The following is a 16,830-nucleotide window of genomic DNA, read 5'->3' as shown; positions in this document are numbered from 1 at the left end:
TGGCTGGTGTAGCTCAGTGGATTGAGCACGTGCCTGCAAACCACACGATCGTGGTTCGATTCCCAGCCAGGGCACATTCCTGGGTTGCAGGCCAGTTCCCAGTAGGGAATGCACAAGAGGCAACCATACATTGATATTTCTCTCTGTCTCTCCTTCCCTTCCCCTCTAAAGATAAATAAATAAAATCTTAAAATAAAAGAAATATAATTTAACAGCAGAGATAGTCTACCTATTTCATATCTGTCTAAAGACTGTCTTGCTACTAATGAGGGTAACAGTTTTTATCTTTCCTATTTTCCCTGCAATGCTGCTAAGTATAGTGACAGCCACATCAGGCTTTCCTGGTCTCAGCGCAAGCTCAGTGAAAATCTGAGAAATGTAAGTGGAAAAATGAGAGCTCGCTTTATTTGGCAGTGCTTTAAAAAAAAAAAGGCAGGACAAATGGCAAAGCAGTGTTTGGACCACAGGATGAACAATCAATAGGCAGAAAGCAAGATAGAGGCTTCCTCAGCTTTTGGATCGACAATCGACAGCTGAGAGACTATTTTTTGCTATGGTTGACTAAATATGGTCAGGGAAGAGAGAGGTACAAGAGAGCCTGTTTGCCTGGGAGTGCATGTTTCAAATGCTTAGCTGCCTATAAAGCTGTAACAGTTTAGCCTGTGTTCACTGAGGGAAGAATTAAAGTTAACCTCTGTAGTGACCATGTGGAAATCCTGACCTTGCTTGCAGACTTGACCTCTGGATATGACAAGGTAGCTTCAATACAGATTTACCATTTAATCCTGGAAACTAAAAACAAACCAAAAAATTTCACAGCAAGAAAGATGCAGAATTATTTCCTGAGAAGCAGAAGAATCCAATGTATTCTGGTGGGCAAAGGAAAATAGTGTGAATGTTTATAGTTACTTGGGAGGAATAAGGTGTGTGTTGTTTTTTGGTTTTTCATCTTTTTTAGATTTTAAATTAACCTGCTCTGCAACTTTCCCCCTCTTCTGAAGCATTTCATCTGAGATATAAGGGAGGTAGCAATCTTCCTTGTTTGCTTAACTTTCTGTACAGCAGATACAAGGTACTCATATCTGTGTAATACTGGTAATATAACATTCCAAATCAAATAGCCAGTGTTGATTCAATTTTACTGGGGTTTTTTTTCTTTGTAAGGGTTAAGGGTAGGGAGAGGTAAAAGCTGGCTGATTTATTCTTGTTCATTTGTTTTTCAAATTTATCTTAAAAGGAGGGATTCTGTGTTCACTGATTTCCCTCTTACTTCACCTCACCGGCTCAAGAAAAGAAGTGCTGAATCAGCGGAGAGAGTGAAGAAACAATCAAGATGAGATGGCTGCTGCTGATGTGACTCTCTAGGTCATTATTTCTCTTCCTGCCGCAAATACTGCATGACTGTTTTCAGGTAACAGAGCAACCATAAGGCCTGTGCTTTTACAGATGCTTACGAATGCTTACCTATTACTGACTCAATATATATGGCTTTTTTTACTGTTAAGTTAAATTCTATCTATTCCCAGTCTACTTTCGCAGTTTAAGTATAGAGCTTACTTATGTAGTGTAAAGGAGAATGATGTTCAAATACCATGACAGATAAGTCTTGATCTCAAAAAAGCACAAGTCCATTAATGTCATTCACATCATTAAAGATTTAGTCCTTACTGTTTGAGATAACACGATTTTGCATTCCTAGTTAAATTATACCTTGCTTACAAACAAAGTATGCTATCTTTTAAAAAACATTAACTTTCTGAAGGTTTAATCAACCAAGAAACTTGGCAGAACACAAAATACTTTTTAATACTTACTCTGAGTTGGCCACAGAAATAACCCAGAACGTGCCAGGTGAAGCTCTGCTGCTGCAGTGCTGACCCTGCGGTCGTACTGGGCTCTCCCCGGCCACATTCTAATTTGCTTTCTACAAGGTACACTAGCTATTTATCACAGGCTGCAGACATTCTTTCCCTGACTTTTTTCTCCTTTCCTGCATCTGAAATTTTGTTACAGTTTTCTTTTAAATTAACTGTTTACTACCATAATAATTAACAGCAACTCACCAACTATTATTTCTTTTAATGAGAAATGATTGAGCTAAAACCCAGTGCTAACACCTTTCAGGTCTTTTAAGGAAGACTTTGGAAAAGTTAACTGCTCTGGTAGTTATCTTTTATATTTAAAAAAAAAAGGTCAAATGAGCTCAACTCACCAAAATTCAGTATTTATATACATCTGTTTGAATTTGTTTTTAACCCAAAGAGAAGTACCAAAATGTAAAATTCAGGTTAGTAACTAATGAAGACAAAGGAATGATAAAGAGGTTTTCAAATAATCATGAGACCTTATCTGTAACCTTTAAAAAACTACAAAAAATTCATCATCTTTAAATATTCAGTTTACTAAAACTCTAAAAAGATCTGGTTTTTCTCCTTGTCATTTCAACTTTAGGGACATTATCAAAAGTAGTCCTAACTGGTTAATACTTTACGTTTTTAATAAGATATCTAGTCTGTAAAAAGAATCTGTACCAAATTAATTACTATCTACTTGTAGGATCTAGAACCAGACTACAAAATAAGAAGAAATTCATCTTGAAAACTCCGAAGAAACACTAGATCTTACCAATTTCTGAATACACTCCGTAAAACTTCACTGACTCTATGAATCTCTTGCAAAAAGGACCAAACCAGGACAAAGTTCAACAGATAACTGGTCAGTGTTTAGAAGTGTATGTCCACCAATAAGGAACCATAAATAGCATTAATGCAATGCTTCAGGTAAATTTTTTATGAAGTTCAGTCTTTCATAGTCTCTGCAAATGATCTACCATTGCTCTATATCAGTAAGTTGAATGTTTTACTAACAAATGGGAAAATAAAACATTTCATGTTTTTATAGCTAACAACTTAGTAATACCTACTCAGAGTACATACTTCTTTATGTACCCATATGAACATACAATGCTATGGAATGTAAAGAAGTATGTATTTTTGGTAGGCAATAAACTACCAAGAGAGAAAAAAGCTGCAGCTAAAAGAAGCCCTTGCTTCTTTTTATGTGAACGACCTTCATGTGATATGTTAACCTGGAATCAAACAGATGACCTTTGGAAATAATAATATCATAAAAATGCACCTACTTCTTATACATGAAAACTAAATGTCGCTAAGATTTATATTCTGTGAAAGAAAAAAAGCTCTACTTAAATAGATTTTAAATTATCATAAAACTCCTTTTAAATCTTTTACATTTAAAACATAAGACATTTTACATTTTTAAATCTAGTACTCACATGATTAAAATCTGAATTCCAAAAAAACCCCAGTATTACCAGCACAAAAGAAGTAGGTACACATAACCTAGTTTCTGTTTCAACAATTTGATCTTAATTTCAGTATATCACAGTACAATTGTCTGATTTATTAAGAAAAACAAGATACAACAAAAGCTGATTTCATTTACATTTTAATAGCTATTCTTCATATTTTGATAAATTTATAATTTAATTAATATTAAAGGAGTTTTGTTGTTTTAGGTTTTCTCTTATGAAAGCTAGAGACATAGTCATAATTTTAAAAGATTTTATTTTAAATAAAATTCTACCCTCAAAAACAAACAAACAAAAAAGTGGTCCCTGTCTTTCTCAAGTTTGCCAGGACCTTAAGTTAAGTTAGTACTCAGAATAAGTTAAAATGTAAGATTTATGCAAGAAAAATGACAAAATTCTGGGCCACAGTTCAAAGTCAACTGGGCAGGTTTGGTAACAGACTGCCAAATACCGAAAAGAAATTAATTTATTATCTATATTAAATTTTGAATTTGTTTTATCCAAAGGGGGTACACAAAATGAAGAAAACAATTTACACAGAAAGAACAACCTTCTTTTAATGGTACTATGCAATTACAACTCCATTTTTAGAATCATGATGGACTCATTTTATTTATTGTATATTAGAGATATCAAAATACATCTCTATTTTATACAAAATTTATTTTGTATTATGTTTATATGTTAATAAAAATTATACTCAACAAATTATAAGCAACATCTATTTTAGCTATTATGATAGACTTACATTAAAAGAAATACTAATACTAATGTTCTCATCATTTCTTAGTAAAAGTATTTCTACAACTGGAATATTTAGACATGTATAAAAAGCATTAATACTTAAAAATTTTTATGTCTCACAAGCAAAACAGAAATGACTATAAAGTTAACTATAGTTAATTTTCTGTTTAATAAGATAACTACATAGTTAACTGTTAATAAGTGATTTTCATTTTATCAGACTATAAAAATAAGAGATGACTATTAGATATGATAGCATATAAGTTACTGCATGCTTACTAGAAATTATAAAATGCTCATAATTTTATAATTCTATATTTCAAAGAAAAACAGTTCAAAGCTCAATACTTAAGCAAAGCCCTTCTTTCTGATCATCCACAAAAAGAATGGCAATGTGTTATATTCCATTTAAGTTTAACTACACATGCCCTAAACACCAAAAACTGAAAAGATATACCTCAAAAGCAGAGGTTCCTCTATAAAACCATTCAAGGGTATTACTATACCCATGTTTCATAGTGAAAAATTATATTCATTACTCTACCAGCATAAAAGTTTTTAATTTAAAACATCCAAGCAACTAAGAATCTTGTGGTTATAAGAGTATATACTAAGAGTATATATAGAGTATTAAGAGTAATATTAAGAATATATATAATCCTTAGAAAATAAAATGGAAGCATCTGTTATTCATTTTAAAAAGTAAAATTACATACTGATTCTAGTGCTTACAAGTTTAACTTAGCATATCTAAGAGTATTTTCAATCACTCTAAAATGTCACATTCATCACTTAGGTCAGCTGTTCATTTTTAACTTAGTACATATTAAACTCTGGGCATCTGCTGACACTGGTGTAACTCAAACATTTCAACTGTCTCTCTGACAGGGATAACAGATGCTGACATTATCAAATGCTGTACTATTTTTTTTCCATGGCCTCTCCTTGCCCCGATATGGCCAGTATATGAAACTGAACTGCCATCCAAAAAGCACACTTGAGCAACTGGATCTGCTAAACAGCTCCCATATAACTAGTAAAAATAGAAGCCAGTTTTGCTGCTATCTTCAGTACTTAAGTCCAAGCAATTTAACACCTGTTTCACTTCCATTCTAATAAAAGATGGAGAAATTGTAGTTATATTAATTTCACCAGCAGCATGATACTGACTAACCAACAGATGCAGAATAAACTTAATATGAGAATTATTTGAATATTGCCTGAATTAGTATTGACCTTTTCCCAGTTTAGTTCAAAACAGTAACTATTTCTTTACTCTTTTTATTTCACTGAGAGCACTTAACTTTCACAGGCAAACTATAATTTCTTAAACTTTTATTTTAACCAAGTATCTTTCAGGAGATTTCCATTCCTGATATTAAAATGCAACACTGATATTATAACAAAAATTTGCCATACAGAGTTTTAATCCTATATCTTAATACTCAAACTCATGGGCTATAGCTAACCCACCATAACTCAATGTATTATTAAACTGATAATGAGGAGTAACTAAGCAATCTGTACAGAGAATTCAGTCAAGGAAATAGACTTTTAAAAGGGTTAAATTACTAACCTATGATTTTACTACATAAGTAAAAACAAAAAAAAATATAAGCTGGCATGCATGGTAGTTCCTTTGAACACAAGTCCAAGTAACACACTAAATACATGTGCAATCTATTTATAAACCAAAGGGTAGAGCTACTTTCTTAAAGCCAGTCCTATTCCTCCACCCCCTGTCAACAACTTCCTATTAGTCCTCAAGTATAATACTAAAAAAAGCAGGGCAGGAGAAAAGTATGACTAGCAATATTCTTTTCCTAACCTATTAGGTTACTTACTTGGTTTACAGTCGAGAGATAAGTACAAAAAATTACTCTGAAATGTGTCAATATCTATTTGTTCTTTTAAATGTTGTTGGTTTTGAGATAGGTTATTGTCTACACTTAAGAACTAAGTAAAGGTGTTAAAAACAAAGATGACATTGATGATTCCTTAATGTATTAACAACATGTTAAAGGGTAAAGACTTCTGCACTTTTAGAGCAGAAAATAGTAGGAAAAGTGCTTTCATAATAGAAAATTCTACATTTAATGACTGAAGTGCTGACAGGAGAATCTAATATTTGTGGAAGGTCCATAACTATAATTTTACAAATAAAAAGCATTTTAACTGTTTTGGAACCCAAACTAGCACCACCACAATGCTTTGCTAGAGCTGGTAAAATGGAACCAAATCGCCTCTTCAATGGATTTGGTCCCCTTCAACCAGCTGTAGCTATGCATTGATTACTACGAGACAGCCAGTGTTTTCATCTATGAGTGTCAGACATGTCAACTAACTTCAACTCATTTAAATTATCCCAATTTTGCCTTAAATTAAAAAAATATTGTTACCATTAATTCTTGTAAGAGGTATAGTGGTTAACAGTGTTCCTAAAAAGCTTTATGAAAAATGTGTGGATGACAAGGATTATAAATAAAACAATTTTACTTATTTATGGTCTCTTGGTATTAAATTTCTTAATCTTTGGAAAAGAAATAGTAATGAAATACAGACTATGCTGAAAAGTAATAATAATAATAAAACAGCTTCCACCCTGGCTGGTGTGCCTCAGTGGATTGCATGCTGGCCTGCAAACCAAAGGGTCACTGATTTGATTCCCAGTCAGGGCACACGCCTGGGTTGCGGGCCAGGTTCCTGATGAGGGGCGCACATGGGGCAACCGCACATCGATGTTTCTCTCTTTCTCCCTCCCTTCCCCCCTCTCTAAAAATAAATAAATAAAATCTTTAAAATAATAATAATAATAATAATAATAATAATAATAATAATAATAAACTTCCTTCAGAGGAAGAAAATATCTGGGAAGGTCACCTAAAACCTTCCTGAAACGTAACAAGAATCCCATATTGTGGTTTACATGCACATATTTTAAATTAAAGAAAAATACAACATTACATGAAATAACACTAAAAATCTTGGGGTCACTATCTTCCACAGAATTAACATTTATTTTTACTATTTACCTGAATATTGATAGGTAAGGTAAAAAAGATGGTGATACTGCAGAATATCTTGTGAAGAGACAAACAGTATCTAATTCTTCCAATCCTGAACCAAAAGTCCTTAATTCTCAAAAAAGAAAGAAACTGCTAAGGATTGCTTCCATTCACTTGTGTAGATAGTCAGGCCTTCCATTCACTTGTGTAGATAGTCAGTCATTATTCTATGACTCTCCTCACTCTTTCTGTCTTTGTCCTTCACAAAAAAAAAATATACACAACAAGCCTCTCTCAATGGAAAGAAAATGACAAGTGATCCAATATCACTCTAATTTTCTTACTGACAGCAATAAAAGTGTAGACAATGTAATGTTCTTTAATAAATAAAGACAAACATATCAGCAATTAATGAAGGGTTACTGATGGCAAACAGTGGTTTAAAAACTAAATGCTCACACAACCCTCAACTCCTGATCACTCCTCCATTTCAAAGTAAGTATCATCCCCTAAAGGAATATGGGCAAAGAAAAGTATATGTATCAGAAAATAAATTTTATCACTTCACTCAAGTTAATAATAGACCTTCTTGCTTGCATCAAATAGACCTGTTAGTCACACTATGTATGACCAGTAACACAGTGTTTGAGAGTAGATGCATGGACACATACAAGAGAAAACAGACATTCTATAATTTAATCATCTCTCAGCTATTTTTTATAATACAGCATGTTTAGAGTTTATAAGAAAAGAAAACCATTACACACCCAAGATATGGTCCAGATCATCAAATCTTTCTACATTCAACAGTCTGATTTACAGTCTCAGAATTTTAAAAGTTAAATAAGGGTATCATAATATTCTACACAGAAAACACGAGCTGTTCACATATTCAGTAAGATTTAGTACATATCTTTTTGGAAACAAGTAGGTAAGTAAATAAGAAATGCCTGTGAAGTTACCTTAGTGCTAATCTGAAAATATATCATATCATGTAATTCACTCATATTTTGCTGTTACTTTTCACATTCAATTCATATTACAGGAAAATTTATAAATAACACTATCTAAAGTAAATTTATAATAGTGTTATCAGTGCCTCTAACATACCTACCAATTAGTTTTTGAAAGCTCTGCAGAGAATACTACTAATTTATTTTCATGTCTCTGAAAGAGCCCTAAAAACTTAAAAGCAGCTAAAATGCAACATCCTTACAGAAAGTACCTAAGAAATGTGCTGATTAATGTTACTAATCCAAAGAAATTTCATTTTCACTTTTAACAACAGGAATGCTTTCTATTCTTCATTCAAATCTGAAATTTTACCTGTATATAAAAAGGAAAGGTAATAAGGCTAACTCTAGAGAAAACAATTCTATAACATCGAATATTGGAATATATAAACAGCACTGTCTGTAGTTAAGATTGCTTAAAATTAAAAAAAAAATACTGTAACTGTATTCTAAAATGCTCCAAACTTTACAAAGCATGACCAAAGTACTCAGTGTTTCACAGCAAAAATATGTTCTTTTTCACAATTCTGAAGAAAAGAATGCTTTATAACTCTTTCTCTCAATGTCTTTTAGTTACTGTCATATTATGAAGAAACACCAAAATCTGCTTTGAAATCTGGCATCTCTACTGACCTGCACTTTTAAAATCTAGATTTCAAAGTACATTCTTCAACAACATCAGACATTTAGACATATTTTTGATGAGCAGAAAAACACATTTTCTTTTAGAAAAGCACATCTATTAGTTAAGTCTACTATGTTACTGTGTTATTTCTTATTGTGATTTACTGGGTTATGTTATTGACTTATTGCTGAAAAATTATTAACTAAAAGCAAAATTAGGAAATAGAATGCTACTCAAATTCCAAATATGTACACATCCACATGTAAATCTTGGAAACTTTTCCACATTATTAACCAAAATAAATTAAAACAATAATAAGTAAATATCTGTGCTGGTGTTAAATTATACTCAAAATGCTGTGAATAATTTACTGTAGAGAAAATACAAACATTCTAACAAAAGAAAAAACTTAAAAATAGCTAATTATTATACTAACTAAAGTGCCACAATTACAACTAAAACTGTCTACACATGAAGTCTAATGGGTAAGCCAAGTATACTACAGAAGTATAACTGTAATCAAAAATGACAAATAAAGGACTTCCGGCCAAGATGGTGGCATAGGTAGACACACTGTGACTCCTTGCACAAGCAAAATAAGGACAACAAAAATTCAGAAACAAAAAAGCAACCAGAACTGACAGAAAATTGAACTGTATGGAAGTCAGACAGCCAAGGAGCTGAAACAGACACATTCATCCAGACCAGTAGGCAGAGGGTAGGCAGGGCCGAGTCCAGCAGCCAAGTGGAGAGGGGCTGCAGCACAAGAAGCAGCAACACTGGGTTCACAAGGCACCCTGGGTACACAAGACAGCAGAGAGTGGACCCTGGGCCACAGGCGGCAATTGTGAAGCAAGGCGCTGCATGGAAGGTGGCTGGCTGAACGGGCAGCAGTCCCACATTCACGGGAGGATAACTGGGGAGTGAGACAGACCGCGCAACCCAGGGTCCTAGCACCAGGGAAATAAAGCCTCAAAACACCGACTGAAAACACCTGTGGGGGTTGAGGTGCCAGGAGGGGGTTGAGGTGCCAGGAGAGACTCCCATCTTCACAGGAGAGTTCACTGGAGAAACCCACAAGGTCTTAGAATATACACAAGCCCACTCACTTGGGAATCAGTACCAGAAAGGCCCAATTTGCTTGGGGGAAGTGGCAGAAGGGACTGAGGTCCAACAGAGAGCAGAGCAAGCCCCAACGTTCCCTCTCTAACCCCACCCCCACATACAGCATCTCAACCAAGTGAATGGGTTGCTCCACCCTGGTGAACACCTAAGGCTCCTCTCTTCAGCACAGAACAGGCAAAACAAGACCAAAAATAATGGCCCAAACGGAAGAACAGATCAGAGCTCCAGAACAAATACAACTAAGCGACTTATCTACCTCCTCACCTATCTCCTTGGTGAGGAGTTCATCACCAAGCCCTTATTTTATGAAATGTTAAAGGGACTTATCTAAGAAAAAGAAGATAAAAAATATGATCAGTGAAAGGGCAGCAAACTCACAGTTATTAACATCCACACCTAAAATAAAAACAAACTAAGCAAACAACTAGAACAGGAACAGAACCACAGAAATGGAGATGACATGGAGGAATAGCAACAGGAGAGTGTGAGGAGGAGAGAGGGGGAAAAGGTACAGAGAATAAGTAGCATATATGGTAGGTAGAAAATAGACAGGGGGAGGGCAAGAGTAGTATAGGAAATGTAGAAGCTAAAGAACTTAGAAGTATGACACATAGACATGAACTAAAGGGGGAAACATGGGTGGGAGGGGGTGTGCAGGGTGGAGAGGAATGAAGGGGGAGAAATGGGACAACTGTAATAGCATAATCAATAAAATATATTTAAATTTTTTTTAAAAGGCAACACATTAAAATGTTTTGATTCAAGGTAATAGATTCATTAGGTTATATAAACCATAAAGTGTTTATAAGGAGAAAATGTTGGCACTTTTGTTTTTTGTTTTTTGGGGGGGTTTGGCACTTTTGTTAATCATGTTTAATATTTTATTCAAAATAAATGCTAAGTCATGAGGTTCTGGAAATAATAACACACTATAATAGGTTTTCCCAAATAAGTAATAGGGCCAAAGACTTTTTAAAAAAATTCTGAGTGTACCCAAAACAGTTCCTTCTCTTTTGTAACATCATTAGCCAATACAAGAAAAGAAAAATGAATTTTAAGAATAAGAAATTTGATATGAAAAAACAACTCAAAACAACCCAACTTTCAGTTACAACTGATATATGTTGTATCATTTTCTGATACTTTTCAGTGGCTAATTAAAATCACACACTCTTTATCTTGCAACCTATAGTCACAACCACACAAAATGCCTTAAGAAAACAAGAATAAAGAAAACACATCACTTTAATTGAAGCACCGCTTTGTTATAAAATGAAAGTGGGTTTTTTCCCTTTTTAAAAAAAATGTCACCTGAGCCCTGGTTGGTCTACCTCAGTGGATTGAGCGTGGGCCTGCGAACCACACAATCACGGTTCAATTCCCAGTCAGGGCACATGCCTGGGTTGCAGGCCAGGTCCCAGCAGGGGACACACGAGAGGCAACCATACATTGATAATTCTCTCCCTCTCTCCTTCCCTTCCCCTCTAAAGATAAATAAATAAAATCTTTAAAAAAAAAGTCACCTGACACCAATTGTCTGTCTGGAGGTGACAGAAAAATGTTTAGGGGAATTCTTAAGAATTGAAGAAATAGTAGTATATTTTCTTCTCTGTATATAGGCTTAGCATTACTAAATATACTATGCTTACTTTCAATAAAGTGAAAACAATTCAAAATATTTAAAAGTTACTCATTTCCTAAACTCTTAAATTTTCAGTTTATCTTAAACTTTATAATTTAATATTTAATCTAAATCCTCTCAATAAAACCTTTTTGCCCATTCTAATCTTAAGTAATTGCTCTGTTTAAACTCCTAACAGTTTAAACAGTTTTACTACAGAATTTATTTCATATTTAACCATATATACTTTAATGATATCTAACAGTGTCCGGATAGTAAAATTGAGAATAACATTTACAGAGTCCCTACTACAGCCAAGGCATTGTGGGAAACAGATGAATATGTGTGCCCACAACTTGAACAGAAAGGAACATAAAAACACACATACTAAGGTACAGTACAAAGAAGACTGATTATAAGTGTAGTAAAATAAGAACACAGAGCAAGGAAGAATAGGGCAAACAGAAAGTAATTTCAATGATGAGATCAAGGAGTACTGGAAGATGGTTCAGATGAAAAAGAGGGATGAGGGCATCCTCAAGAAAAAAAATGCTTAAGTGTGAAGGAAGAAAGCAGACAATCTTAGGAAAGGAATGTAGTATAATGTAGCTGAAGGTCAAGGTGGGCATTGGACTTTTATTTAGTGAAAGAGAGTTCGAAAGACTTCAGGACACACCAGAAATGAGTTTGAATGCCAAGTCAAGGTGTAGAGATTTTATTCTATGTACAGTGGAGACCAAATAAAGATTTGGGAACAGAAGAGGGGAGCCATTAGATCTATATTTTTTAAATGGTAATTTGGTAGTTACATGAAAGTTTAGTCAGAGATAAAACTGAAATCAAGAAGAAAAATTAGAAAGATACTGTAATAGTCTAGGTAAAAAGTGTCCAAACTTAACTAGGTCAGCAACAATGAAAATAAAAGGAATGGAATAGATCAGAAAGACCTATAGAATAGATACAATTTTATAACTAATTGGAAGTTCAGAAATACTGAGAAAGTAGTCAAAGTAACCCTAATCAAAGAGGCAACAATGAGATTCAACATTATTAATACATTCTCAGTTAAACAATTCACTGTCCACATGTTTGTCTTACCTCACATATAGCTCATAATACAGAAAATGTAATATAAAATGATGAAGAGCTGAGTCCAAAGTCAGACAGACCTTGCTCAAGTTCTAGCTGCTCCACTAGTCAGTGCATGATCTTGAATAAGTAAATTCATCTCTTTATAAGCCTTATATCCATCCTCCATTAAATGAGGACATTAACACCTGTTTCAAAAGGCTGTTCAAAGAATTAAAATGAGCCCTGACTGGTGTGGCTCACTGGATTGAGCTCTAGCCCACGAACCGAAAGGTCACCAGTTCATTCCCGGTCAGGGCACATGCCTGGGTTGTGGACCAGGTCCCCAGGTGGGGCTTGCAAGAGGAACTGGTAGATGTGTATCTTGCACATCCAATGTTTGTCTCTCTCTCCTTCTCCCTTCATTCCCCCCATCTCTCTGAAAATAAATAAATAACATCTTTTGAAGGATTAAAATGAGATAATGCATGTAACCACTTAGTAAGGGCCTGACATTTGGTGATACCATCATTGTCTTCTATCTGAAAGGCAGGGAGCATACAGTACTATTTTGTCTCCTTCAGAATGCCAAAAGATAGAGTGTTTGAGTATCTGTAATTTGAAAAGAATAAATGAAGACATGATCTAAAATACACTCATTTATTTCAACCAACATTATATACCCCTTGGTATGGGTATCAACAAGCAATACCAATAACATCCTTTTGTTCTCTGTGCTTACTCTCTGGACTTGATCCTTAAAAAGCTAAAAAAAACAACATGATTTAAAATACTAAAATAAGCCAAAATTATTTTGTCAGTATCAGAAAAAGAGAACCAGTAACAAAAAATATTTTTAAATTGCATATAAAATGGTGACAGGTGGCATCTTTACCTGGGATTTCCTCTTAGTGCAGCATGGTGTAGAGCATTAAATCCATTATTGTTTGTAATGGTAACATCTGCTCCAGCTTCCAGAAGAACTGCCAGGATATCATCACGTTTCTTACTTATTGCATCATGAAGTGGGGTATCACCTTCAGAATCCTTTTTTTTTTAAGTTTAGAAAGATTTTCATTAGTTCTTATTTACTCAGTCATCACGTGTAGGAATTATTTTTTAAGATTTTATTTATTTATTTTTCGACAGAAGGAAAGAGAGGGAGAAAGAAAGGGAGCATCAGTGTGTGGATGCCTCTCGTGCACTCCCTAGTGGGGGCCTGGCCTGCAACCCAGGCATGTGCCCTGATTGGGAACTGAACTGGCCATCCTGTGATTCATAGGCTGGTGCTCAATCCACTGAACCACACCAGCCAGGGCATCACATGTAATTATTAATACTGATAATGAACTACTAAACAAAGAAACAAAAACAGAGGCTATATCTAACAACCATCAATAAAACATATCTGTTTGTTAAACTTAAGAAATGCAGGGAAAAAACAGCATTATAGTAAATAAACCTATACCCAATCTAGTTGTTAGACACAATAAACATGCTGTAGCTTTCCAAAGAAGAGGGCAAATAAAATCAAAGAAATTAAATACCCTCAAAATAATTAATAACAAAAATAAATGAAGTAGAAAAGTGGCCAAAAAGATTTATTAGTTTAAAATGGCTATACCATATTCCTACCACTACTTGTCATACCCTGGAACTCCATACTAAACCTATACCAGTCTCAGGGCTCCGCCGCAATGAATTTTTAGGTCAGTGGTTCTCCACTCTGGCTGAACTTTCGAATCTGCTAGGGAGCTCTTAAAATACTGATACCCAAGCTGCTCTTCAGACCAACTAACCCAGAATCTCTGGGGCTGGGACCCAGACATCAGTAGGTTTTCAGAGCTCTCCAGCTAAATACACTGTGCAGTCACAGCTGAGAATCATTACTCTAAACATTTTCAAAGGGCAGGAAAGAGACTAGTTAACTCAACATGAAAACAAATGTAAAAGGAAATTTGGCAGTCTCAGTCTGCCTTTTTTTCAAGCTGATTACTTTCTTCATGAATCAACAGCTTTAGCAGTAAGTTGTTACTTATTATCAGTCATCTCCATAAATGGGTAATTTAGACTGCATTCATTTCAGTTTCATAAACACTATTTTCAGTAAAGCCGCATGTAGCCTAAACTATAGCATATATTATGCTTGCCAAATCCAGCCTGCCTCCTATTTTTGTAAACAGTTTCATTTACACAGCCACACATATTCATTTACATATCATCTATAGCTACTTTCATACTACTATGGCAGCATGGGATAATTATAACAGAAATCATATGAAAGCTAAAAATATTACCTGGCCTTTCACAGACAGTTTGCCAATCCCAGGCATATATTCATCCACCCACATAAAAAATTCCTAAAACAAATTCAGTCCAACAAATTCACCTTCTATCCTCCTATGGCTCTAAAAAGTCATGGTCTCCAACTTGAGATGGGCTCTTAACCTGGTCGGAATAAACTTCTGCAGACTCTCATCTGTTAGGCCTCTTGGTCCCCGCAGCAGCTATCCCAAACCTTCATCCAAAATCTTCTCAATTACCCTTTCTATACTGACCACTACCCACTCACTCTCAACAAATAATTTTGCCTTCCATTTCAGACAAAAAAAGTCAACAGGTATAAATTTGCATTCCTTCAACAGATTATCACCTCCCAGTGCCTCCCCTATCTTCTAATCCTGCCATCCACTTAGAAGCTGTCAGTTCTACAATAGATGTATCTTGGAAATACTAGTCTGTAAAAACCATCTAGCTAAACACAATCTCTGATTCTTTCAGTTCTTCTCAAACCCATGGTTCCATTACTCCTGTTCTTCAATGCTTCTATAAGACCAACCCATTTGGTCTTAGAATTTTAATTCATCTGGTTGCTAAAATTTGGGATGGGAATAATCATTTCTTAGGTGACCCTTGCTTCAACAATTAGGTCCTAATATAATAAACAAACCGTAAAATGCTACCGATTTTCCAAAACAGAAAATCTTCTAAAACTATACTAATGACCACTAATGACCAAAATACTTAAATAAGGCTACAGTTAAAATAATTTAGATAGCTATAAAGTGACAATTAAGAAATGCAACCTACTGCACTTCATTAAGCTGCTGAAGTCCAATGTCATAATCAAAAAGTTAAATCCAGTCAACTCAATTCAAAAACTATTATTTTTACAAAGAAATCCCTATTCTCACCCTTAATATAAAACCACTCTACTTGAATGAACAACTGCCAATTTTATTACATTCTACACCTTTGGTATCACTTACTATGACTGATCATATAAAAAAGCACTGTTAGCAAAGGAATGCTTACCACTGAAGCTAGTACTTCCCTTTAATTAGATTCTAGTAGTAACTAAAGAATATATTTCTTTAAAGGTGTTACCTGAAGACTGGGATGACAACCAAAATCCAATAAAGTCTTCACAACCTGAAGATGACCTTTATTGACAGCAATATGAAGTGGTGTCTGTCTGCGTTTGTTGCGAGCATTCAAATCAGCACTGCCTCGATGTAGTACTTCTATAACTGCACCTTCGTCTCCAAAAGCTGCATGGTGGACAGCTCTATCACCATCTTTGTCCTAAACATCAGCATTACAATCTGAATTAGTGAATATTTTAGAAAAAAATAAAACTTGAAGCAATAATAATTCATCAAGAACCAAAATAATGGGAGAAAACACTGAATGGAGCCAATAAAATAAACACCTACAAATACACTTGATTAGTAATTAACTCCAAAAATAAATAATGAATCCTGGATCAACACAGCGGTAGATAAAAGTAGGTTTACAGTTATATATGAAACTGTATTATTATTTATTTTTGTATTATTTGCACTACAACTGTAAACCTACTTTTGCCTACCCATGTATATTATATCAGACATATCCTGGACCAATAGTATATCAGAAGTACTTTGATTCTTCATTACTCTTAATTTATAAGCCATAATAGTAAGCCAATATTAGGAAAATGCTGACTTATAATACAACTATATAAACTTTTTTCCATTTAAAAATTTAACAAAAATTTTTAAGGATATAAAAATTACACTAAAATTAGTTGAGTGATTTTAAAAAGAAGAAAGAATTCCAAAGACTGTTATCTCAATTAACTTTGAGGGGAGAAATATATCAACTTGTTAACACTGGTTACCTGTAGCTAGTGAGTATATATTTTTCTGTATACTCAAGAAGAGAAAAAAATTAAGTACCACTTTAAAAGATAAAAATGAAACACAAACTAGCATAACTTCATACATCAAAAATTCCAAAACTATATCAGAAGAATC

General features: G+C 34.2%; 1 protein-coding gene and 1 long non-coding RNA gene across 3 annotated transcripts in view; one reads left to right on the top strand and one right to left on the bottom strand.

Annotated features, from left to right (window-relative positions):
* The window catches only part of MIB1 (MIB E3 ubiquitin protein ligase 1), a 119,434-nt gene that overhangs the window by 37,945 nt on the left and 64,659 nt on the right, over positions 1-16,830 (bottom strand). The window contains exons 11-12 of the mRNA XM_037031804.1: positions 15,920-16,117; positions 13,428-13,579 (exon numbers count right to left, since the gene is read on the bottom strand). Coding sequence (XP_036887699.1) covers positions 13,428-13,579; positions 15,920-16,117 — 350 coding nt within the window. The remainder of the gene's footprint in view (positions 1-13,427; positions 13,580-15,919; positions 16,118-16,830) is intronic.
* LOC118976986 (uncharacterized) lies at positions 629-3,215 on the top strand. Of its 2 annotated transcripts, none has more exons than XR_005064407.1 (3): positions 629-755; positions 1,238-1,411; positions 2,557-3,215. It is a non-coding gene; the product is annotated as an uncharacterized LOC118976986 (long non-coding RNA). The 2 variants fall into 2 exon arrangements; XR_005064403.1 differs by having other exon boundaries at positions 629-923.

This window comes from Sturnira hondurensis, unplaced genomic scaffold (assembly GCF_014824575.4).
Source record: "Sturnira hondurensis isolate 20B ecotype Veracruz unplaced genomic scaffold, ASM1482457v3 Scaffold0001872, whole genome shotgun sequence".
Lineage (NCBI taxonomy): Eukaryota > Metazoa > Chordata > Mammalia > Chiroptera > Phyllostomidae > Sturnira > Sturnira hondurensis.
Note: the sequence above shows the minus strand (reverse complement) of the source record. Positions and strands in the feature narration are given on the sequence as shown.